The sequence below is a fragment of the Protopterus annectens genome, chromosome 5.part0 (genome assembly GCF_019279795.1).
Source record: "Protopterus annectens isolate FY-2018-M chromosome 5.part0, PAN1.0, whole genome shotgun sequence".
NCBI lineage: Eukaryota > Metazoa > Chordata > Ceratodontiformes > Protopteridae > Protopterus > Protopterus annectens.
The window spans coordinates 2185121-2211511 of NC_056735.1; the positions used below are offsets into that span (position 1 = coordinate 2185121).

At 42.1% G+C, this 26391-nt stretch overlaps 1 protein-coding gene across 1 annotated transcript in view; it reads right to left on the bottom strand.

Moving 5' to 3' along the window:
• HERC2 (HECT and RLD domain containing E3 ubiquitin protein ligase 2) overlaps positions 1–26391 on the bottom strand; it is a gene marked incomplete in the record, with an annotated part of 3551743 nt that overhangs the window by 1266561 nt on the left and 2258791 nt on the right. The window contains 2 exon segments of the mRNA XM_044072055.1: positions 22510–22649; positions 22976–23084. Of these exon segments, the coding sequence (XP_043927990.1) occupies positions 22510–22649; positions 22976–23084 (249 nt within the window).

Below are 26391 nucleotides of genomic sequence, written 5' to 3' on the forward strand. Positions count from 1 at the left end.
ATTAACAAACTCACCCAGTTAGATATCAACCCGTAATATTAGATGGGTCACTAACTGGCTCACTGATAGAACCCATATAGTCAAAATAGGGGAATCCACTTCAAACAGCAGACCTGCAACCAGTGGTGTTCCACAGGGATGAGTCCTGGGACCTCTACTGTTTGGAATCTATTTCTCAGAAGTGCACGCTAAAACGAAAGGTCTGCGGCTGACAAAGTTTGCTGATGACTGCAAACTGGGAGCAGTCACAGAATCTCTAAACAATGTCAACATCCTACAACAGGGTCTTTAATGACTAGTGCCAAAGTCATTGCCTTAAACTCAACGCAAAAAAATGTATTATCATCCCTTTCAGTAAGAGTGATGTTCCTGCTAACTACCACATCAATAACAACACCCTAAGTACTCACTCAGTGGTGAGAGACCTGGGCACACAGGTTGACAGTAACCTTATATTTGATCACCATGTCTCCACAGTGGTAAGAACAGCATTCTATATTGCTCATCTCATAAGTAAGGGCACTGCCTCCAGAAAAAAAGAAGTTATAACCTCCTTGTATTCTTCCCCCATCAGGCCAATAATCGAGTACAATACCCCTTTTGATGTGTAGCTTTCCAAGCACCTGCAGCAATTGGAGAGACCATTAGGGCTCCTCGCAAAGAAAATTTGAGGTCTTCAGCATCTGTACTTTGAGGATTGTCTGAAATAACTCTTACTTTATTCTGTTTCATACAAACTACTCAGAGGCGAACTCTGCCTTGCATATAAGGCAATCTTTGACCCGACTTTACTGGAAATGCTGCACATCCGTAAGTCAAATGGTACACTGGTTACCTGGTCTAATGGCCTTACCCTGGTATGTGACATTAACAGAACCTGCTGGAGGAAAAGATTTGTCTCCCAGAGGATATCACACCTCTGGAACAGACTCCCGCTTTATGTCAAGCAGAGCACCTCACTAGCCCTCTTCAAATGCAATTTCGACAATTGGATGGTTAACCATAAATTCACCCCAGGGGTTCTACCTATGTCCCTCTTTGACCGGGATGATAGCTGCTGATCATGGAAATAAGGGTAAAACTTGGCTAGGTTTGTAAGGGTCTTAGGGTCATTAGCCTAGTAACCTCCTATGATTTATCTTCTCTTCTGTTAATTTTCAGCATATTTTTCTCGGATGATCCAAGCTATCAAGGTACAGAACATTCCCTACGCCAGAACATGTAAAGGCTTCACACACCACATTGTAAAACCACACGTGATTGTCAGATCATTCCCAACCACTAAGCAAGCGCACTTCCGCCAAATCAAGAAAAAAAAACAAAGACTTGAGATCTACACCATCTACAAATAAAATAAAAGTATAGAAAACTAAAGTGTATATAAATAAATCTAAGAGTGAGCTCCAGATTAAAGCAAAACTCAGTATAGTGGTGTTTTTAGTACAAACCTGTAGTACAAATGGAAAAAATGAAAAGGAGCAAAATGCAATCAAAGTAAAACTTAAACTTGACCCTATTTGTGTCTCCTTTTAGATACTTGCAAAAAGGTCAAGAAAGATGGAAAAACTGCAGAGTCATCTGAGTTAAAGTATCCAAAGGGAAAAAAATACTAAATGCAAATTTGCATGCCATACAAAGAAATCAAACAACTGAGGCTGAATGGAGAACTAGCCAAACACAGGGGGATTGGATATGGAATGCACTAAATAGGGTTTCCTGGTACAGTAATGACACTGTACAAACACATTTACTGTAGATAACACTGAGGTCCCTCTGAGAAGTCGATGGCTGAGATGAATTCCAAGAAGTAAATCCACCACAATGAAAGTAGTCAGATGAAAAAGCAAAGTCCTGAAGTACTAAAGATTTTACTGTACAGATACAGCTGAAACATGGATGCTTAGTGAAGTGAGAATGGAGGGCTAAGAATTCACAGTGCAGAAGCCTGTATTGGAGACATTTTTGAAGAAAGCACTGAAAGCAACCACGCCTTAAGTGGACAGACCACTAGTCCCAGTATCTGCAAACAGTTGGTAAGCCAGTTGTTTGGCAAAACATAATGCAACAGGTAATCCATTTGGAAACAGTTTGGAAATTACCAGCCCTTCCCATCATGGGACAAAGGAAATAAACTACTGTTTAGTCTTCCTAAATTCATGCCTCCCCTGCTGAAGGTAAAACCAAAGATTTATTTAGTTATTTATTTCCAGTTTGATGACAGGGGAGGTCCACTGGGCTCCAAGATCCCGTTTTCAGTGGAGGCCTGGGGAGAAAAGCTCCAATAATACATAGTACAAAGCTCCATAATATGAAGTACAATTGTTTTTCTTTACATAGTGGAAACAGAAACAAACTAAGCAAATTTTACATACAAAATAGCAAAAACTAAACAAAAGTTATACAGCAGCTTGGAGAAGGATGTAAAGCATATTTACATGTTTAGTGGTTGAGAACAGTAGTACAAGGTTAAATTAATACAGAGGTTTAAATCATCTGAGAATGATACAGAAGTAACATTCACATGGATGAGTTATTTATGCATGAATATTAGCATGAGTTAAATTAATACAGAGATTTAAATCCTCAGAGTGGTATAGAGGTAGCATTATCATGAAGGCAGTACATAGGGTTAATCAATAGTGTGTAAGGAAAAACAAACTGTGCGTTATAAAGTATTTATGTATTAAACGGGTTAGATAGGTGGAGTGCAATTGCATTTCCATTTTTGGGAGAGGTAAGAATTTTTAAGTGTTCAGAGTTCTCAGAAATTCTTAGAGATGGAGGGAGAGAATTCCATTTTTTGGCGACGGAAAAGGATAGGAGAAGCTGACCAGCAGGATGGTTTGGTTTATAAACAGAGAATAGATTTTGGTGGGTAGATCTTAGAGTTCTGTTTGGGGTGTATAATGTTAAGATGTTTGTTAGTGCTGGACATATAGCTGGTTTGAAAATAAGCTTGTGAGTGGTGATGAGTTGGAGGTAGTCAAGGTAGTTTGGGAGTTCTAGCCATTGCAGATGGTGGAGAGGTTTACAGTGGTGAGTGGAGTATTTGGAAGTGGTGACGAACTTTGATATTTTATTGCAACAGGATTCTAGTTTAGAAGAGACGAAGGAAGATAGGTTGGTTAGTAGGGGAGCGCCATACATTAGTGAAGGTAGTAAGCAGGTAGTGGCGAGGGTCTGTCTTGTTGAGGGGTAGAGGAAGTGGGAGTTTCTGTACAGCATGCCAAGTTTCTGATGGGTTTTCTTTATATTTAGCTGAATATGGGTATCGAATTTTAGGTGTTCGTCAATAGTAACTCCAAGACATTTAGCAAAAGGAACAATTTCTACAATGGAATTGGCAAGGCTTGTAATCTTGAAAGAGGTTTTGTCTAGGCAGATAGATTTGAGGGAGAGAACAGAAGCATCTTTGATTTGTTGGCATTCAAAGAGAGGTGATTTTGGAGCATCCAGTTCTCAGTAGTTGAGAAGGCAGTTTGAGTTTTTGTTTGGCGCTCAGGGAGGTTTGATGCAGAGCAAACTATAGTTGAGTCATCTGCACATTGTACTATCTTAGTGTTAAGAATGGCTGCATGGAAATCATTAATGAAGATATTGAAGAGCACAGGGCCAAGAATGGATCCCTGGGGTACCCCGGTTGGGGTGGGAAGGAAGGCTGAGGTCCAGTCTTTTCCATTTTACTGCCGGAGATCTGTCAGAGAGGTAGCTGCTGAACCACGTAATGTTTTGTGAGAGGTTAAGATTGGAAAGGTGGTGAAGAAGGTGGGTATGGGAGACCGTGTCGAAAGCCTTGGAGAGGTCAAGGAGGACTGTCAATACAAGTTCTCCAGAGTCACGGGTATGGTTTACGATGTCTAGAAAAGAGAGAAGAGCTGTTATTGTGCTATGGCCAGGATGAAACCCATGTTGTGTTGGGGTGAGGAGTTGGTTATGTGTAATGAATGGCATGAGCTGGAGGTGGATGTATTTCTCAAGAATTTTTGAAATAGGGGAGAGAATCGCTATGGGTCGGAAGTTGGAGATGTTATTATTTTTGCCTCCTTTATGGAGGAGTAGGATAAAGGCTGCATGCCACAGTCTGGGGACATATAATTCTTGTATGGATGTGTTGATGAGTATGCTAATGGGGATGGCGATACTCTCTGCTGCAATTTTTAAAAAGAGGGAGGGGATATTGTCAGGGGCACTGGAGCAAGGCTTAAGCTTAGAGAGAAGTTTTTTTATATATGAAGTGGGGATGGGTTTGAAGTGGAATATGGGAGGTGAGTTTGGGGTGGAAGGTTGGGCACAGGGTTTGATTTGGGGGGGGAGGTGGTGTTGTTTGGGAATGTTTTAGTGAGTTCTGCTATAGAGTTAGTAAAGGAGTTGAACAGAGTAGCTATTTCTAGGTCAGATTTACTAGTGTCAGGGCAAGGGTTGTTTTTGGTGCCTGGGTTGAAAGTGAGTTGATGGATTACCAGAATTGTTTGGGGTTAGAGGAGTGGTTAGACTGGAGTTTAATATAGTATGCTTTTTTGTCTTGTATGACATGTTTTTTGGCTAAGTTGCGGAGTTGTTTATATTTAAGAAGGGTGTCAGGGTGCCTATTACAATAGTAGAGTTTCCAGGTCTTGTCCCTTTGTTGCAGAAGTGTTGTGGTATCTTTACTAAGCCAAGGGGCGGAATTGGTTTTTATACGTTTTATTCTTGGACGGGCTTGGGAGTTGAGTGTCTAAGAAGGTTGAGTTGAAGAATTCGACAGCACTGTCCAGAGGTAGACTTTTTAGAGTGTCTCAATTTATCAGTTTGAGAGAATTGGAAAAAGTTGTAGGGTTGAAGTTGTTGAGATTCCGACTATGGCTATATTGGTTTAGATGAGGAGAGGAGGGGGTTGCTCTATGGATGAAGGCTGGTAAGTGATCACTGATGGAGTCTGGTAAGGTGCCAGTGTGGGAGATTTTGTTTGGGTGGGAGACAAGGATTCAGTCCAGTATGGAGCCTGGGGGTTTATTTTTATTCGGTCTGGTTATAGCATTTGTGAGTTGAGTGAAATTACATAGATTGAAATGGTGGGGTTACTGGCAGTAATTTTGTTCCAGTCAATGTTCACATCTCCTAGGATGTTTGTCTCAAGCTTGATATTATTTGAGGCCCAGAGAAGAATTTCCTCAAGTGTGATAATGTTGTTTCCAGGGGGGGATATAGAGGGCTATAACACAAATGCTTTTCTGGTTATTTAGTTTGAGATTTCCTATGACGAGTTCAGTGTTGTTGAACTGTGGAATAGGATTTTGGTAGGGAGTGATGGAGAGTAGGCTAGAGTAGATTAAGGCTACTCCTCCACCCTTCTTTTTTAGGCGGTCTTGTCTAAGTACTTGAAACCCAGGGGGTAGTATTTCAGAGTCTGAAATGTTGGGTTTTAGCCATGTCTCAGAGACAGCTGCTATGTCAGGTTGGTTATGGGATAGCCAAGTGTGGAAGTGGGCTAATTTGTTTCTTAAACTCTGGGTATTGATGGTCAACCCCCACGCTAAAGGATAACGCTGCCCATCCCTAGCAAAACAAAGACTTACTCCCCTAAGAGAAGGAAACCAGTCTGGTGGACCCTTGCTATAAACAGACTATACAACAGAAGGAGGAAACTAGTTCAGAAAAAAAGCAAATCCCAAGAAGGAAAGACATCCCTGATCACTATCAGTAAGAACTAAGGTCCCTTATAAAATCCTCCAAGGCTAACTTCGAAAGATAAATAGCCAAAGATTCGAAAGATAACCACAAAGCCTTCTTTAGCTATGTCAAGAATCTAAGTGGCAACTCACAGATATGCTCTGAGCTAGTGCAAAATAGTACAAAATATACTGAACCCACTGATATTGCCAACATCCTGGCAGAAAGATTCAGTGCAAACTTCACCCCCCTCTCACCCCAAAAAGGGCCCACAACAATACCGGAAAAGTGTAGTGTCCTGGAAATCACAGACGCACAGGTGAAAACAGCCCTTTCAAAAGCCAAAAGTATAGCATCAGTGGGGCCAGATGGTGTCCCAGGCTACGTCTTGCAAGAACTACAGAACTAACTAACCCCCCACCTAAACACACTGTTCAACCTCAGCCTCTCCACAGGCTACGTGCCCATAGAATGGCGCATAGCAACTGTTATTCCGCTCCACAAAGGAGGGGCAACAACTGACCCTGGTAACTATCGCCCCATAAGCCTGACTAGCCTGGTCGGCAAGACTATGGAGTGCATCATCATGGAACTCATTAACAAAGACATTGGGAACCTCCAAACACTTGACCTGACCCAGTTTGGCTTTGTTAAGGGCAGATCATGCCTACTAAACCTGGCTGACTTCTTCGAGACAGTCACCAAGACCACAGATGAGGGGAAGGTAGTTCACACAGCATACCTTGACCTCGCCAAGGCTTTTGACACCATTCCCCACTCGGGAATTATAGAAAAACTCACCAGCCTGAACATAAACCCCTACGTCACGAGATGGGTTGCCAATTGGCTTACAGAGAGAACTCACACGGTAAGAACAGCGGGCTCCAGGTCCGACTCTAAACCAGTCACAAGTGGTGTCCCACAAGGCTCGGTCCTGGGACCCCTACTGTTCGGCATATACATCTCAGAAGTACAGGCAAACACAGGAGGACTATGGCTAACTAAGTTCGCCAATGACTGCAAACTGGGAGCCATAACTGACTCACCGGCTGACACAGACATTCTCCAAAAGGGCCTTACTGAGACAGACACCTGGTGTCAAAAAGTCATGGTCTCAAGCTAAATGCCAAAAAATGCATAGTCATCCCGTTTGGGAAAAACAAAACACCCATGAATTACCACATAGGTGGCAGTCCCCTTAATACAGAAGAGGTAATAAGAGATCTGGGGACCCAGGTAGATAGTAATCTCTCCTTTGACAATCATATTGCCAAAGTAGTTAGGAATTCCTTCTATGTAGCCCATCTAATTACTAAAGGGTTTGCATCTAGAAATAAAGCAGTTATAGTGCCCCTCTACTCATCACACCCATCATAGAGTACAATGCCCCATTTGGGATGTACCTCACAAGACACTTCCAACAGCTGGAAAGACCACAAAAGTACCTCACCAAGAGGATTACTGGTCTCAAACATATGTCCTACGCAACCCGACTAGAACAATTCCAGCTGTACTCAGTGGCATATCGCTTACTCAGAGGTGATCTCTGCCTGACTTACAAAGCCATGTCCAACTCAGAATTGATGGACATGCTCCACCTAAAGAAATCCAAGTCATTGCGAGCCACTGCTCTAGTGAGCTAAACCTCGCTACAACAAAAAATAGAACATGCTGGAGGGATAGATTCCTGTCACAGAGACTCCCCATGCTTTGGAACAAAATTCCTAACTACATTAGGCAGAGCCCCTCACTAACACTCTTCAAGAGAAACCTTGACGAGTGGATGGGTAACAGAAAATACACCCCTGGGATCACTTCATTGGCTCTTCTTGACAGAGGCTCAGTTAATTAATCAATGGGGCGGCAAAAGCTGACACATTCTGGCTAGGCTTATAAATGCCATTGGGCAGATAGCCTAGTATCTACCTATGAACCTATAAGATCTTGAGGTATTTAGGGTTGGTAGTAGGGTGGTAATGGGGGGAGATGGATTGCTGCTGGTACTAGGTCATGGGTTGGGGTGTATGTCTCCTGCTAGGCAGTTAAATGGGAATGAGAGCAAGGGTTTGGATTTGCTCCTAGAGTTTGGTGGGAGGTACAATAGTGCTTTGGGAATACGACGTTTCATTGAGGAGGATAGGAGTTTTCGTTTAAAGCAGATAAGTGGGTTTGGAAGCACTAGGAAGGAGGATATAGTGTGGAAATGAGAGGTGGCAGAGTTATGATGTGTGTTAGGGGTGATGGTGGGGTGAAGAGGGGATAGGAAAGAAGGGAGTGGTTTGTAAGTGGAATAGGAGGTAGCATGGTATAGAGGTATTAGGAGTAGTAGGCTAAGGGGAAGGATGAGAATGGTTTGAAGAGACATGGTGTGGTTTGGGTATAATGGAATAGTTGGGGGTTAGGTGTTGAGGATGTAATAGGATTATTGGTGACAGTGTAGGAGGGAGGAGTATGGAAGTGTATCTAGAACTTTAAGGATTACGGATGGGGGATGGTGGAACATATCCATGGACAGAAGGGCCCTTCTGTAGTTTTGCGTCTACAATAGACAGAAATACAGGGACATGAACAGATTAGTCAGGGTAAACTCAGAAAAAACTTTTGAAGTAAATATGGGTTAGTCTGAAAGGATAGCCCATTCCTCGTGAGAAACCAGATATGGTTCCTTAGACGTCTCCAAGAAGACGCAAAAGAAGATAATTCCAACCAGCTTAAGCTTTTCAAAGATATGAAGTTTAATATTGACAAACCAAAGAGTTCTAATGAGGAACAGGTCAGACTGTTGGTTATGACGTCTGAATCCAATAGAAAAGCTTTCCTCAAAAGTGGACACAAAAGGAGCTACTTATTTCAGAAGCAACTTGACCAGCTGGTGATCAGCCACAATAATTCTTCCTTGTCTAAGGCAAAGTAGTAAAAAAGCCAGTATGACATGCATCTCGAATAAGGAAAAAATGAAGTTAAAGCCATAAAAGTGCCTAAGATAGGCCAGGAAGACCTGCAAACTGACCATCACAGGTTATTTCAGATACTGCTCGCACAAAATGAAGAACTTCCTTAACATGATGGGAAACCTTCCACCAGACATACTTATTCTAACAGTCTCAATCTCTCGTGAAAGCCCAGCAGGGAGGTCATGCAGGATCAAATTCTACAGAAAAAGCCAAGCCCTGAAGGGGAGCCAGATGTCACAGCAGGGAGTAGCCACTAGTATAAAATTGGGAGAGATTCATGTACTACCAGGACCTAAAAGCCTGAAACCACATCTTTATCAGCCACCTGGGGTGATTACAAGAAACAATGGGCCTTCCTTTTCTGTAGCATGTAAAGAGGAATGGAACTGAGCAGCAAATGTAGGAGATTAAATAGAAATGTTCCTCTTCAGAGAGTAGAGAATGAGTCCACTGCAAAGTCCCTCTTTGCCCTGCAATAAGGAATGGGAACTCCACATTCATTACAAGCATGAACAGGTAGGTCTCCAGACTGCTCTACTTCTAAACACAGCTAATGACTCTGCAGTTACAAAACAGGACCAGAAACGTGGCTTAGGAAGTCCACTAGCACATTCTTTTCTCTCTGGATGTTAACTGCTGACAAAGCCCTGATGCTTCTTTCAGTGGACCACTGTGAATTAGATTATGTCCACAGGAACCCTTGTTTGATTAAGTACCATTTTTTTTTACTGAAATAAGAGAGACCCAAGATGCAGCTTTCCCTACAAGGCCCTTAAGGCCAGAAAGACTGTTTTTTGTAGTTCCAGCTCAATAAACTGCAGACTCCAGGACTTCCAAGATGGCTGCAAATCTCCCAGTCTGAAAAATGAGAAACCGCAAAACAAAAGCCAGCAACAGTTAACAATTTGAGTAAACTTCCATTACTGTCCAACAATTATACTGCTTAAATGCCAGAGAAGAAACATGGAGAAAATAAGAGAAAATCAACCCAATAAAAGTTGAAGAAAAAGCTCTGGCTGTGAGGAAGCTTGTAGCTACTCAGCAAAATGGAAATAAAGTTTCAGCTTTAATACAGAAGATGGCTTCCAGTACTTAAGAGGAAAAATAAAATAAAACAAATGCACTCAGATATATAAAATAAGTGAGACACTGGAGGGATATAAAAAGTCAAATGACAAAAGGCTAAAAAGCAGAGAAGACGCTTTAAGTTGCTATTCAGATGAGATGGTAAAATTTCAGCAAACAAACACTGAAATCAATGAAAGACTGGCTGAATATGATTCTCAGAATGGTTTCAAAAAATAGTAGAGTTAGAAGACACAGCACTCAGAGAAACCCAGAACTTTCTATTGACCAGAGAAACAAGAAGGAAAACACTACATTAATTTTATGAAAATATAAACAAGTGAAGGGGTATTCCACAGCAGGATTCATTAACTGAAAGGGCACATTGCATGAGTACACTCAATTTGGCCTTGAGAAATTGAAAATGGCATGTAGAGTTACACTTCCCTTCTCAAGGCAGAGACTCTATGTCTGAAGGAGCTACTGATGGAGGAAGAGAGGATTCTGCCACGGGGAAGTATTGGCCTCCCCTCAGAACCAACATGGTGGAGTGCTCCTTTCCACCCAACTCTTGTTGAGGAATGCAGGGTTGATAGGGATTTCCAGGCAAAAACAAATGGGTGATAAGACTCTCACTTAGCCCAAGAATACCAGGCTCCCATTCCGCAAAGAAAAAGGGCCAGCTAGTGAAGACAGATGAGCCACTGGTCAAGGTTTTTGGGGGGAGCAAAAAAAAAAAGTCATGCCAACTGTTTCTTTGACAGAAATTTTAAAACTGGAATGTATTGGGTTCAAATGCCCCAAGGAATATCAGACAGAAACAGTGACAGACATACTTTGGAGTAAGGTAATCACAATGGTAGACTTCTAGGTATTCCAAGGTCAGTGAGCCTTCCAACTATTCATGTCTTGCCAGCACTCTCCCTCAGGCAACACCTCTCTTCTACAGAAAGACCATACTAATCAATCCTAGAGTAAATCTGTGGATACCTATCCAGTCATCTAGTTTATGTTTAAAGGAATATAGTGCAGTAGAAGTTTATTTCAGATGTTTGGGAGGTGCTAGGTTATAAACCTGTCCCTCCACGGTTTTATCTGTAGGTGCAGATTTGGGTCCTCAGTTCTAGTACTGGTGGGGATATTGGACTTAGGAAAAACAGGAAGTACAGGACAATCAGGTCTCTAAAGGGGAGGTAATCAAGACAGAGATCTTACTCAAAATTCTATAAGTCACTCTTGGTAGCGAAGGGACTTTAGGGCTGGGATTTTTAGTCCGGAATCTTTGAGGTGTAATTGTTTGAGATGTTTACCGAGCTACAACTCAAAGGGGCATTGAACTCAATAACAGGTCTGATCAGCACAGAATACAAGGGACTCATTACCTCTTTAAAACCTGATGACGTCGTCTTGTCAATAATGTGTGCTAAAACGGATTTCCTGACAACCAAGCTATCATCCCAAATACATAGGTTCCTAACTACTGTTTCATTTTGTAGTATTGTGCTGTTTATCAGATATGATGAGGGGAGGGCTTGTCTACCAAAAGTGATGACACTACCCTTTTTGGCATTAAGTCTGAGCCCATTTTTAGTGCACCAACTGTTTACAAGACAGAACTTATTTTGGAGGGTTTAGCCATCATATGGTAACTTAACCCTCAGTTTGCAGTCATCTGCAAAATTTCTCAGCTAGAGGCCTTGGCTCTCTACTGGGAGATCTGAGAAGCAAATACCAATAAGGAGAGGTCCCAGCACAGAACCTTGAGGGACACTACTGGTCACTTTCATACTTTCTGATAAGGTCCCTGTTACTTGCACTGTGAGGGTTCTTCCATGCTTTGCAAATATGGCTTGCAAGGATGATAAGTCTGTTATGACTTGGATCAGTTGTATGGATCACCACCACCTCAGTGCACCACTCATCTGTGGTTTTAACAGTCTGATGAGTCTATGTACAAGGGAATATTTAACACACTTAATTATGTAACAAAGTATTTTGTCAGGTCCCAAGGAGGAAGTATTGTTGGTTTTGGTTAGCACTTTCACTAAATTAAGTTTAGGAGCAATAAGGAGAGTAAGGAATTCTGATATTTTGCCTCAGGGATGAAGACGGCACTCAATTTGTTTGCAAGTATACTAGCAATGTCTAATGGGTCAGAATAGGAGGAATCATTACACAATTTCTGAGCAATACAGATTTTTTGTTTTAAGTTTTCTAACCTATCACTTTATACCACTGGGTCTATATAATATCATCGAAAAGACAGGTCAGCGAATGCCACTTGCATCGAAAATGCCGTTCAGCAAATTCACTCTTGTGGGGGGCTATGCCCCCCACACCCCCCACTAATTATACATACCAACTCTGAGATCGCACTACAGTGAGGAAAGGGAAAATGTTCTGATCTTCACTGTACTGCAATCTCACTATGAACAGTTTGCTGAAAGGCATTTTTGATGCAAGTGCTATTTGCTGACCTGTCTTTCCAATAATATAATATAGACCCAATACCACTAGATTCTAATGTAAAGTTAGGTTTCATGCTCGTAGGACCACTGGGTAGTCACTGATAAAGGGGAAAAAGTAAAAGAACAACTATTGATCCTTGAATGGAATCCAAGAATACAAACATTACCATAATAAACCTCAAAGTATGAATGATTCAAAAAAGTACACCATGACTTTGCTAAGTTTTTCAAACAGTAAGGAATAACTATCATGTCTGAAAGTTCTTCCGAGATCTACAGTGTGCGCTCAGTTTAATAAAGTGTGTTCAGTGGTCCAAAACAATACTGCACTGGTACTGAGTACTGGTCAGTATCCATGCTGAAAGCTGCATATGAAGAAGTAATCATTAAAGAGAATATTTGTTTACGGACCAACTTTTCCAAAATGTTGGCAACATGTATGAGAATGGCATTTAGAAAACAGTACAAGTCTGTATGATTACTGAGCTTAGGAACAAGAATAATTTGGACAGTTCAGTATTCACAGGGAATTATGCTGGAACAAGAGGACAGAAAGAATAAATGCATCAAGTGTCTCTAATGTGGGAAGATCTTTGCAAAGGAATGTGAGGTGTAACAGAATAATTATGTGGGTGGTGTCTTACAGATTGTGAACAGCTGTAGCAGACTAAAGTAAAATTTAGGTATTCAAGCAAGATGGTCCAAGTCTTTAATTTGCAACTGACAGAAATTAGGTGGGAAGAATTCTAATTTTTGAGCCAATTTTGGAATTAAACTAATTACGATTGCTGGGGAAGTGGAGACTTCATGTGAAGTAAGGTGTTTATATGAAAGAAATTGCCATCATGCTCATGAATAACTTTTTCTGTCAAAAAGGACTTTGAATTATTCAGAAATACTTTTTGTCTATATTTTTAGGACAACAACAATGTCAAAATTAGTGTTTTTCCACTGTCTCTATTCTTGCTCTCATAACTGTTGTTTATGTTAGGAGGTTAGCCAGGAGCAGTAATTTCCCCCAAGTCTATTATATTTGATTGCCTAGGATGAAAGATGTATGGAGAGGACAGTGGCATTAAAATGATAAAATACAGAGTTGTAAAATTACAGCAATCAGTGCCTGCAATAAAGTTGAACAGTATAGACTTAAAGAAGTTATGTACTCACCATAACGTTCCACCTGAATAGTTATACTTCATTTTCTGCAACCTGTGGGTATTCGGATCCATATCGGATCCGAGCCAGCAACTTTTTCCAAGCATCTGCTCCAAGCTCCTCCCCTTACCCATAATCCCTCACATCTCCTACCTTCCCTCAGATCGAGTTTGCCACTATCCAAACTATCAGCAACTCAATAACATCACTAACCTAGAACAGGTTAAGGGGAAGGAGGGCGGGCGGTTGCAGAAAATGAAGTATAACTACTCAGATGGAACTTTATGGTGAGTACATAACTTCTTTATCTGATGTAGTTAACTTCATTTATCTGCAACCTGTGGGACAGAGTCCCCAGCTACCAAAACTCCCGGGAGGCCCTCATGGAAGGATATTCCTGAGCACCGCAGAGCCAAAGGATGCTCTCACTCTAGAGATCAAATCCAACTTATAATGAGAAATGAATGTATGTGACCTTGCCCAGGTCGCTGCTGCACAGATGATATCCAGTGATTACAGACTTGTAGTATACATTGTGTAATCCATCTAGCTAAGGAGACCTTGGATATGGCTTTGCCAAAAAGGGTCTAGAAAAAGACACAAATAACTGGTCAGACTTACGGAAGGGCTTAATTCTATGTAAATAGAAACAAAGCTGTCTATGAACATCTAGCAAATGCAGTTTACATCCACCCTTGTTCTGAAAATTTGGAAAGAAAACAGGTAGGTTAATCGTCTAATTAATATTTGATTTAGAGGCAACTTTCGGTAAGAAGAAAGGGTTTGTGCGGAGCGAGACCCTGTCTTTATGAAAGATCAAGTAAGGGGGCATGGCAGACAAGGCTTGAATCTCAGAAACTCTCCTGGCCGAAATAATGGCCACTAGGAAAGCTGTCTTCCAGGATAAGAATTTCAAATCTACTGATGCTGCAGGTTCGAAGGGGGGAGCAACTAATGCCTGCAGAACTATGGTAAGGTCCCAAGGAGGGACTGAATCCTTAACCGGAGGGCATAAAAGAAAGGTGCCTTTCAGAAAAGCTTTACACAGTCTCAAAGAAGCCAGAGCATTCATATTTTCGCCGACATGAAAATTACGAGATGGCCGCCAGTTGCACTTTTACCGTGGAGGAACTAGCCCCTTGTTGGAAAATATTGGCCAAAAACTCCAGCAATGCAGGAACCAGGGCTGTATAGGGATCTAGGTTCCTCTGAGAAGCCCAAATAGAGAAGCATTTCCATTTGCTGTGATAAATCTTCCTAGTGGAAGCTTTGTGGGATGCCACCAGAATAGTCTTTACCGAAGATAACAGACCGGGAGTCCTAGCAATCAGGGGAACTGAAGCAACCAAGCCATCAGCTTGAGGCTGTCCAGGTCGGGCGGACAGATGTCCAAGGGATGAGAGATGAGATCCGGGCAAGGATCCAGAATCCGAGGAGGAGTTAGAATATGACACCAGAGGAAGGGGCACCACACCTGACGAGGCCAGAACGGGGCAATGAGGATCACTCTGCACCCCGGTCGGTAAGCTTTCTGAAGAAACTTCGGAATGAGAGGTAATGGGGGGGTAAGCATACAGTAACCCGGGAGGCCAAGCATGGACGAGAGCATCTCTGGGGAAGTCCCCTGATGAGAGGATCAGAGCGAAGAACTTGCTGCACTTTGTGTTGGAAGGAGATACAAAGAGATCGCATCAAGGCTGACCCCACACAAGGAAGATCTCCTCTGCTATTGATTATTTCAGAGACCACTTGTATGGCATTAGAATAGGCTGACTCAGTCTATTCACTAAAATGTTGGAGCGTCCCGGGATGTGCGTTGCAATCAAAAACTGAATGGTGGAGATCTCCCACTCCCACACTCTCATGGCCTCATGATAGAGAGGGTAAGATCTGGTTCTCCCTTGTTTGTTGATGTACCAGACAACATACATGTCCGACTGAACTGCAATCGTCCCAAGGGGAAGAACAGCGTGAAAGGCTTGCAACGCTAAAAACACTGCCCTCATCTCCAGAACACTGATATGCAATCTGGTCTCAGTCTGGGACTATGTGCCTTGGACTGTCCTCCCCAAATAGTGCCCCCCCACCAGAGCTGGGAGGCATCCATGGTCACTGTGGCTTGGGCTGTGGGTGCTATGAAGGGTTGCCCTGCCAAGATTTCCAGCAATTGGAGCCACCAGACAAGAGACATCTTGCAGAGTCTGTTGATTCAAACTGGATAGACCATGGGGAGGTCTAGCCAAGACCACTGTACTGCCAGGGTCCACTGAAGCACCCGCATATGAATGCGTGCACAGGGAAGGATTGAGATTGCTGCAGCCATGGAACCTAGGGCTCAAAACATCGCTTGCCATTAACAGCCTGGGACCAAGGATCGCTGATACTTGGGCCGGTAGGCTCTGGACCCTGTCTCGAGTTAGAAAGACTTTCAATTGTAGGGTGTCCAGCAGTGCACCTATAAATTCCAAGGTCTGTATCGGGTTCAAGTGGGACTTTGAGATGTTGATGGTAATCCCTAGGTTGACTGCAAGATGCAGGAAGGAGTCTCTGGCCATGCAAAGAAGACTCTTGGTAGCGGCAGCGAGGAGCCAATCATCTAGGTAAGGAAACACCTGAATTCCCTGAAGCCTCAGGTGAGCCGCTATGACTGCCATAACCTTGGTGAATACCCTGGGGGCTGTAGTGAGACCAAACGGTAGGGCTCTGAACTGGAAATGATTGGCTCCCAGCCAGAAGCGAAGGAATTTCCTGGAGCTTCTGCGAATTTTGATATGGTAGTAAGCGTCCTGGAGGTCTATCGAGCACATCCAGTCGCATTCTCGGAGGTAAGGTAGAATGGACTGCATGGTGACCACCCAAAATTTCTGCTTGGCTACAGTCAGGTTCAGAGTTAACAGGTCCAATATGGGCTTGAGGTCCCCCGTCTTTTTTGGCACTAAAAAGAACCTGGAGTAAACGCCTAATCCAGACGGATCTGGGGGGACCGGTTCGATGGCTCGATTGCGAAGCAGCTTTGAAATCTCTTGCGCTGCTGCCTCCCTTTGAGTGGGTGGAACATACGGGAGGCACTTTGGTTGGATGGGTGGGGCAACGAACAGGATGGAGTAGCCTCTGGATATTATTTGAAGCACCCAACAGTCTGCCGTAATGTACTCCCAAGCCATTAGGTGCAATGATAATCTTTCCCTGACTGTCTCCAGAGTAGGACAGTCAGGCAACCCCTCAGGGCTGCTGCATGGGTCTGTCCGAGAAGGTCTCCCTAGACCCAAAGTTCCTCGGCCCCCCTGTGCCTCTGAGGCGGCGTCTGTCTCGTCCCCCTCTGCCTCTAGGGGACTAGTTGTCCTGAGAGCCCCGGGAAAACTGAGATTTTCGGAACCACATCTTCTTTTGCCCTCTCTGATTCCTAGAAAAGGATCTTTGAGGGCTAGAGAAGCAGACTCCGATGGCAGACAGAGTCTTCCTGTCCTTCTCACTCTGGACCAGAGTGTCACATACTGTCTTCCCGAACAGGGAAGAACCATCGAAGGGAGCATTTGTGAATGTCGCCTTGAAGGGGTCCGCAAACTGACACAGTCTGAGCCAAGCATGTCGCCTCAGCTACGCCGGTCCCAGCCGCCCTCAAATAATTCAGCGCTTGAATAGAAAACGTCGCTGAAGAAAAAAATTTGCTTCCCAAACCGATCCACCACCCTAGACTCCTTGTCCGGAGCGTGGACCGAGGAACTTTCTTGTGCCAGTTCTTGGTGGCAGCTGCAACCACCATAGCATCCACCGGGGATCCCTTGTACCAGGCCTGTCTGAGAGAGGATCCTATCCGGGCATTTGGGTATTGGCTCTATGGTGTCAGGCTCCTTCCATGCCCGCGTGGTAAGATCCACAAAATGATCTGCAGGAGGGGACACCCAGGATGTAGATGGGCCCGTGCCAAAGGCCTCCAGGATCACTGACTCATCCATAGAGGGTTTTGGAGCTGACCAACCTCCCCTCTGGTGGAGGATCTCCATGATGTCTCCAAAGGAGACATCCGCGGGAGGTGACCTGGGGGAACTTCACCTTCATCTAAGTCAGTATCTTCTGTGAAGGACTCGAATGAGTCCATATGCCTCCTTTTACACGAGTGCTTACGGGGAGTCTCTTCAGTGGGACTCTCTGAAGAGGGCTCGCAAGTCACTGGGGGGATTCCACGATGGAATCTACCTGGGGGCCCTCTAGCACAGGCCGTCTACCCTGGGACAAGCTGAAGGGAGTCATGACCAAATCCACGGGAGCCTGGGTGGAGTCCAAGGCAATAGTCTGGGGTCTCGATCCTTGGGAGAGAACCCTCTCCACCATGTTGAACGCCGATGGAGAGCGCATCTCCTTAGCAACCAAGGAGGAAAGCTCTCCTCCAGCTCCGCCATGAGGATCAGGGCTGAGGCCAAGGTAGCCAGGGTTCTGAAGGAACGGCTCAGATCTGACAATGCTGTTCTTGGCCCCGAGAGTTGCTCGGATCCAAATAGGTCTGATCCGAGGAACTCAAGGTAATCGCCGGCATTGAGGCTGGAGGAACCATTGGCACCGAACCCCCAGCTCAGAGGATCCTCAGATCCATAAACCCCGAAACCGCAGGTCGGATCAGGGAAGGAGAGATTGGATGGAAGAAGGGCATGGAGGTCCCCTCTCCGGCTGGGGAGAGGCCTAGCAAGACTCCCATTTGGATTTGGGCCTGAATTAACCTCCTCATCATCCTGTCCATATCTAGCTCCAACAGACTCTGAGTTGAGCGCGAAGAGGCGACAGACTCAGATCTGGCTGGTCGGTGCGACTAACTCAATGAAGGCCTCGGGTCTGAGGGCTCCATTGGCTCCGGGGAGAACCTCGGGAGTGGAGCCGAGGAGAGGTAGTCCTTGTTACTTTGGAAAGTGGGCTAGGGAAGGGCTCCCGCTCTGGAGACTGGTTGCGGTGCCTAACCCCTCTCTTCTCCTTGTCTTTCTTCTCTTTTCCTTTAGTCCCCACTTCAGTAGGCTTAGTGGAAGGTTGAGTCCCAGCCTGGGGGGGGGGGGGTGATCAGCTACTGGAAGAGCCGAGGTCGAGGTCGCCATGTCCAAGGCAGAAACTGGTAGAAGGCCCTTAGCTACCAGCTTTGCCTTCCTTTCTTTTAGGGAAACACCCAGACAAATAACACACAGAGTGTGGCCATCAGCCGGTGAAAGCTTGTGGCCACACACTGTGCATTTTTTAAAAGGAGGTTTTGGCTGCTCAGCCATGGTAAAAACCCACTCAGCCAAAACTTAAGCCAAACTACTACACACACACACACACACACTAAGGTCAGGTTAGGCCTACTACTCTACCTTACTAACTTTAACTTTTTTTTTTTAAACGCAAAAAAAAGATGAACAGCGAAGGGGAGGAAAGGGTTAACCAACGACCACACACACTCACTAAAAATACATGAAAAAACTATCACTTACTATACCCAACTTGGAGCTAAACAGACCATGATGCTTATGCATGAAGCGGCAAATGAGATCTGAGGGAAGGTAGGAGATTTGAGGGATTATGTGTAAGGAGAGGAGCTTGGAGCAGATGCTTGGAAAAAGTTGCCGGCTCAGATCCAATATGGATCCGAATACCCACAGGTTGCAGATAAATGAAGTTAACTACTTCAGATCTACACTTTTCCGACTACCAAGTATTGGTTCTAAAAGATTATCACTCAAAGTGACACCCTGACCTCATGTGAAAATGGGAAAAAGGGTTGTAGATGGATGGATTGTTTTCAATAGCATGTCACTACAAGGTGATTTTAATAAAATATTTTTGAAGAAAAAGAAGGCTGAACAATGTAACATCTTTTTTGAGGAATGACTGTCCTTATACTCAGTGGCCACTGGCTTATCTTAGAACTACCCTTTTATGAACCAACCACCCTCCAAGTCCTAGTCAATCTACAGCACACTTAACTTCTACCTGTCAGGTATATTATTAGCAAGGATTGTACACCATTGTAATGTGCCTGGTGTCTTAAGAGTGTTTAAACCCTCTCTACAACAAATGCAAGTGGTTTCCTGTAATATGCAAAAAGGGTTCCTGAGAAACTGGATGTATGGCAGTCACAAACATAGGGCTAAAAAAGAACCTAGGCATTAGCACATGCTACTTCTGGATTACAGCTCTAACAGTATCTATCTGCTGCAAGAGCCTCCTCAATAGGGGATCCAGTAATGAATAAGTAAAAGTGCAGTAGATGTGAAAACAGAAACAAAAATGTTCTGCTAACAGACAAATGATATCAATGATAAAGCAATGGGTGTCAAAACATGAATTGAGACAGACACATTATGAAGCAATGAGCCACATCTTCTGCACATGCTGAAACCCTCCTAAATCTTATGCTAAGTCATCCAATTTCTGCAAGGTTCAAACACTTCTTTTATCAGAGTTATAAAATAAATGGTGAAAGCATGGCTCCAGTATAGTGTGTGTCAAAAAGTAACAAAAATGAAGACTTAAGAGAAAGAAAAAAGGGCAATCAAAGAATAAAGAAAAGATAATTCCTTCCTAATAGAAACAGTTACCACCTTCCACTTTTAAAGGTCCCCAAATGCAGGTTCTCACAAGTAGTGTGTGTGTGTATTGATAGTAACCTACCTCCAGGACAAAACATTCACTCTCATCAATGACAACTACTCCAACTTGGGACCAAAAACACAGTTTCACAAGAATTTGTACTGCTGTCCCATTTTATTCCCCTTCCTTACAAATAGTCTGGCTTAAGAATTTCCCACCCGTTAAATGCTCACTACATGCCGATGCCACAGTACTAACAAACTCAAGCAAATACACATTGGAACTCATCAAAGAGGAGTTACCAAATAGGATAAAAACCATTAAATTATGTCTGAATATACAAAAAACAACAACCACATTAAAAGACTAAGGACAGAGCACACTTGAAATATAAAGGATACACAACATACAAAGTCCTGCTGTTAGCAATAAAAATTATCTGGGGATAATATTAGCTCGAAATATAACCTTTCTTCCTCATATAGAAACCATAACTCAGGAAGTCCTAAACCAACTAAAAGTCACATACAGCATATGTCACTTATCAAAAATGACCGAAGACCTACATCAATCAATGCCCTCCTTTCCTAGGCAAGGACACAACATATTTGTTATCTTAACAATCCCGAAAAACAATTGCTGTAGAACGCAGGAAATAAAATTTTGATACTTACACACTTTAACCCTTTCCAAAAGAAAATCACTGCATGACCATCAAAAAATTCAAACTGTTTTCTGGTCACTTGAACAGCCACATTTCTATTAACTAAATTAAACTACAGGTAGTGAAATGAAAATTAACCCCATCACATTATGAAACAAACTACAAATTAGAATCACCACTCACAACTTACAAAACCATAAACACAATAATGCTAATTACACCACATTTTAGAACAGCAAAAGCAGCAAAAACTTTTAAATACTACCCCATTATCCATGAACATCCTCCCACAAAACATTGCATACTCTAACAAATTAAAACCATTCAGAAAATGTTTAAAGAAACATTTACAACAACAAAACAGATGGAAATGCTTCTTCCTTTCTACATATCCAGGTGTAAGCAGGACCAAAATCTTAAAACAGATAACCTTTGCCAGAGTTACATCACTACAAATATGGTGCATACATACTTAACCCTTGTCCTCCAAAGTACAGTCATATTAAGACTAATATTTTTTTTACCTGTGTGCTTCAATAAGATTCTGCACTAGGGTTGCAGCTGCTACAACTTCAGAAGCTGATATATCAAGTAAGGGGTAGTGGGGGCTTACCTCACATTTCACACAGGGCTGCTAATTTAATGTAGTATTAACTCTCATTCTGATAAAACCGTTTGTTGCTGGACAAAGAATTTCTCCATGATACCCTATCCACATCACCAGTTACAAGGAAAACTCAAATGCATTACCCCTTGAAACAATTTGTATTTCGTACATTAGCAGCAATATTAAACAATAAAGTACCTACGGACTTCTGGTATGGCATTCTAAATGTAAGCAGGTTCTCAGGTTTCTCCCTTTGCAATTTAATTTCATTAAAAAAGCACTCATGGGAATCTTACATTTGTTTTATCAAACTTAGAGCTATAAATAGTCTTTGGGGTTTAAAAAAGAATTCAGGGAGAAACCAGAAAAGAAAGGTTGAAAAATACAGAAGGGCAGCATGTATAATCTGTTAGAAGTCATATGGCAAACACCAGCAGCCAAAATATTGACCCGGATCCTGTAAAAGCCAAATATGGAAGGTGACCCCCTCAAAGCTTCACTAAGCTTATTCTTGCACAGAGATTCAGAAAAGGGACTGAAGACTGGACAACTTTATACATCCAGATCCATAACCATGAAACCTGAAGGAGACAAGGTTCCAGTACAGCATTCTGATGCTATGACACAGGAGCAGGAGAATAAGTCCCTCAAAAAAAATATTGCTAATCATGAAGCAAAACAGTTGATCCTGGAAAAACAGCAGCGAAGAATGAGCCCACAGGAAAAAAATGTGAGTTGTAGAGTGACAGAGGATAGGTCAACAATGGTCATAATTCATGCTGCAACATTTGTCTCAATGGTCAACAATGCATATAAACAGATTTATATTTGCATGCCTTATTTTTTTGCACATTCAAGATAATCTATTATTGCTATTACTTTAATAAAGTTAGTGGCTGTAAAAAAGGTGCATAAAATAAAGGCATCTAGCATACACTACTTGCAGACATTCAGGAATAAAAACATACTGAAAACAGGAATAAAGAGGACATTAATGAAAAGTATCAAACTTGAATTTCCTGGCAAAAAACAGGAAACACAAATGAGAGAACCACTAAAGTTTAGTCTGAGATCAAAAATTTGCCTGTGACAGCAGTACTGTCAAGCTCAGATTTTTGGGAGTTTTTAGCAATTTCCAAACTGTAAAGCCTCACCAAACAAAAATGGCTCTTCAAGACTGAATGAGGAATGCTGCTGGATCAAATATCCAGCAAAAAGTCACAAAGTATGCAAACAAAGGCATAAGGAATCCAATCCAGGTCTAGCCGACGAAGGTCATTAGCAGTAACATCTCCTTACCATTCTAAACAAAATTTCTCACTTTCAGTACTGCAACTTATACTCAAATTTACACACAAGGTACGATTCCCCAGGTCTCAGTTTTTCACAACTCACCAGGCTCATTTATCCTGCCAAACATGTGTCTTGCATTGTGCTTTCTTGTTTTAAAGCAGCTTTCACAAAAATCAAAATCATCGCAGTTTCGACACTTGAACCGGGGGCCACTGATTGGAAATCTCTGGCAGCCATCACACCTGGTTTAAAAAAATCAAAACAAGTGATTATGTTAAGTAAAACTAACAAAAAAAAAAAAAAAAAATGCTACCAAGTCACAGTGTAAAGAAAACACAACAAATAATTCTGTATAGTCTATGAAATCTCAGAATTACAAGTGGTTAGTAACACAAAGTAGCTACAATCCATGAGTCATTTCACAATCCCCTCAATGCTCATTCACAAACTAGACTCAAAATGCCTAAACTTCTCCAGCTGACAGAATGAAACTATGCAGATTTATATAACTTACAGTGTACATTTAAATATGCAATTCAATTAACGTGACCAAAAAAAATCTACTTACGTCACACTGGGGTGAATACTTGGAACCAGTTCCATTTCTGACAACAAACCAGTCCAGTGAGACTGTTGGGGGAAATCTACAATGACATCTTTTCCATTGGCACTAAATGCTGAAAAAATGCAGAAGTATAAAACATATTATATATGCTACAGATCCGTGAAAAAAGAAATGGCATTAAAATGAGGCAAACTGAAGTTTTTTTTTTTTTTTATACAGAAACATTACTCCAAGACAGCAACAATCATTTTCTCCTAAGGGCTCTAAAACAACACTTTTCCCAAGGAAGCTGGAACAGCCTAAATTATGACATATTAAAGGATTTGCGTATACTATTGAAGCCAGTATGAATGGATAAATGGATAAATAAAGTCTTTGCTTTAGAAAAGAAACAAAGGGAAAAACTGCTACTACACTCCTTTTCATTAAAATAGATGCTGTCAACTTAAAAAGAGTTTTTGTCAAAGTACAAAGTGGCTATTGAGATCAATACTGACTTCAAAACTTAATGTATTGGGAGGTGAGATATACGAACACTGGTTTGGGTTCTGCTGGCATTTTATTTTTTTTACTACAAGCAATGTCATTAGCAAATACTGCTGAAAAATAAACCAGCCAAAAAAAAATAAATCACCTTAAAATGAATAATCAGACAATCTGACATCAAAATATTACAGAATACTAAAAGTACTTGGTAGCTACACAAGAAGCATTATGGCTTCTTGAAAGTAAATAACCACATTATCTTTGCTGAAACAACCAAGACAATGAAACTATTAGCATTCAACAGTAGTACTTCTCAAATTACAAATGATTATATACATTAATGTAAAACACTGCTTTCCAAATTAACCAGTTATCATAAATTTCCCGTTAGATTACAATCCACTTTGATCCAAACTACTGCAAAATGACAAATTTTGTGAAAAAAACTTATGTTGGAAAGAAAAAGTCTCTAAGACAGAACTGCAGAAAAATGAAAACACTTTATGCAAAAAAAACAAAACAAAAAGAAACTAAAGGTAGATAACCACTTGCTCTACCTATCACTTACTTGGCAGCTACACGTTTAACACAACAGCTTATTCTTTACCAAGATGTATGAATTCTGGTACACCTATACCACGGATGTTTCTGCTTTGCCTCCAGCTTCTTAGAATTTTTTAATGCAGGGCACCCAAAGCAACACTGGTGTAAGAGGAACATTGTGGAGTTGTACTTTGATATCCTCTCGCAGAGACAAACAAATGGCCTCATGGAAGCAGCCCTAGACACTGCATCAGCACCATGACAGCCACACATAGCACCTCTGCTCACCTGAGAAGCACCCCTGACAGAACTCTCCACAGCTTGCTCCTTCAGTTGTTTCAGGAGCTTACCCTGATAACTGATCATGTAGGTTTTATAGTTCAGAACCCTGAAAGCCAGAGTTGCTGCTGTGAACACTTTCTAATCAAATCTGTCAAAAAAAAAACTGGTTATTGAGAAATGTACTGGGGGCTGGAACGTACATAATCATTTCGCAGCATCCACTGATACAACTGCCTTATCTGCTATTTTGAAAGGAGTCTGGAACCCACAGAACCAGCCTGGCTTCTTCGAAGCAGCCAGGAATGTAGCAAAAAAAAAAAAAAAGACATCCTGCAAGGCCTCTAATACCAAAGGAAGTCTACGTGCCTCTTCTGGGCATACAAGACCTCAAAAGCTTCCAACTGAGCTGGTCTTTCATAATAGATATGCTGTCTCAAAAAGTGATGTCCTCTGGGTGATCTGCAGAGGGCACAGTGCACTCACTGTTAGTCACACATCCCAGACAGAAAGACACCTGGGATATGTATGCTATAGGTCCTTTTCTGCTGAATCAGAGGAGATCAACTCCATGGTAGAGAAAGGTTTCCTCTCCATAATCTGAAAATGGATAAACCAAACACTAATAGCTGGTCAGAGTGACTACAAAATAAGTGTTGGTATCTGACACATGGGGCAGAGCATCCGACTTGGCTGTGGAGGCAGAGTCCTAAAGTCCAGATTTTCTAAGAACTGAAGGCATGACAGACAGCTATGGACTCCACAGTTGCAGACACCCAAGGTGATGCAAAATGTTCCTCACCAAACTTTAACATCCTCAGGCCTTGGAACACCCCATCAAGATGAGACACATATCCCTGATCTCCCATCTATCTTTCTGTAGGGTCACCTCTCCAACTTATTTATTTATTTATTTTTAAAGGCTGGACATCTGAGATGGAAAACTGCTGTGGATCACTAGAAATGGCGGTCTGCTAGGAAAATGCTGCTGTTTTTTCTTCTTAAGGTACCATGGAAAGCCAAAGCAGGAGATCTTGTAAGACAGACCAGAAAGGAGATGCACTGAGTAAGGAAGTTACTGTGAGGAGCCTGTCTCTCACACAAACATTCTGATACCCTATCTTAGATGTTCATAACTTGTGTAACCAAAGTGGGAACAAAGAACATGACCAAGATGTAGTAGGATAAAGTAGGCACTGGATAATTGTGATGGAGTATGACATGCATGACACCACCTGCTTGTGATACCAGCAGCTCTATTATACTACCAGCATTTTTCTACACTGGTTGCAGCTTATGCTTTTGACTGAACCAAAGATCTACATCTGCTATACAAAACTTTATTTCAAGTCTGCTTCTATCTATGTTCTGTATTTGAGACCCAACAAATATGAGACAGACTTAAGAGCTAATGTCTGATGAGTACTTCTGGATGTCTCACTTATGCTTTCTGGCATTCTTCAAGTACTCGCCTGCAGGGTGTGTGAAATGTCTGTCTGGATGACTGCATGGTTATGTATTTTTCTGCCGGTAACTGGAGGTTATGGAAATGAGCTGATACTTGGATATCCTGTAATTTTTTGAACCTGTACTTAAGTTTGTGATGATTTGACATTATTGGATGATAAATACTGGTGTTCAATATACTTTTAATGCAGGTAGTACTGTTTGTTGATCTGGACTCTACTTATAATGTTAGTTAATTTTGTACACAATTTTTGGATTCTTTGGAATTTTATTTCTAAGGTAAGGGTCATCTGTTAACAAAACCCAATTCTTAAATAAAATATGCCTAACTAACCCTGCATCAGAGAAAAAAGGGGTGCTAACAATCAAAGAGAAATTACCATCATCACGCACCCCAGGCACATTGTTACTAACCACAAATTCTAGAGGCTCTTCATTAACAGTAATCAGGCTTTTTGTTAAAATAGGCCTAAACCAACCATTTCCCAGTTTGGTAGAAACTTCATCAACCAATTCATGAATCATATCATGGGGATACCCCACATGCAAAAAACATATTCATCAAGAGTTCACACTTGTTCAAAAAGTCGTGGTCCAGGGTTGTCATACGGGCATCCCTCACTAGCTGTCCTTTGACCACAGGT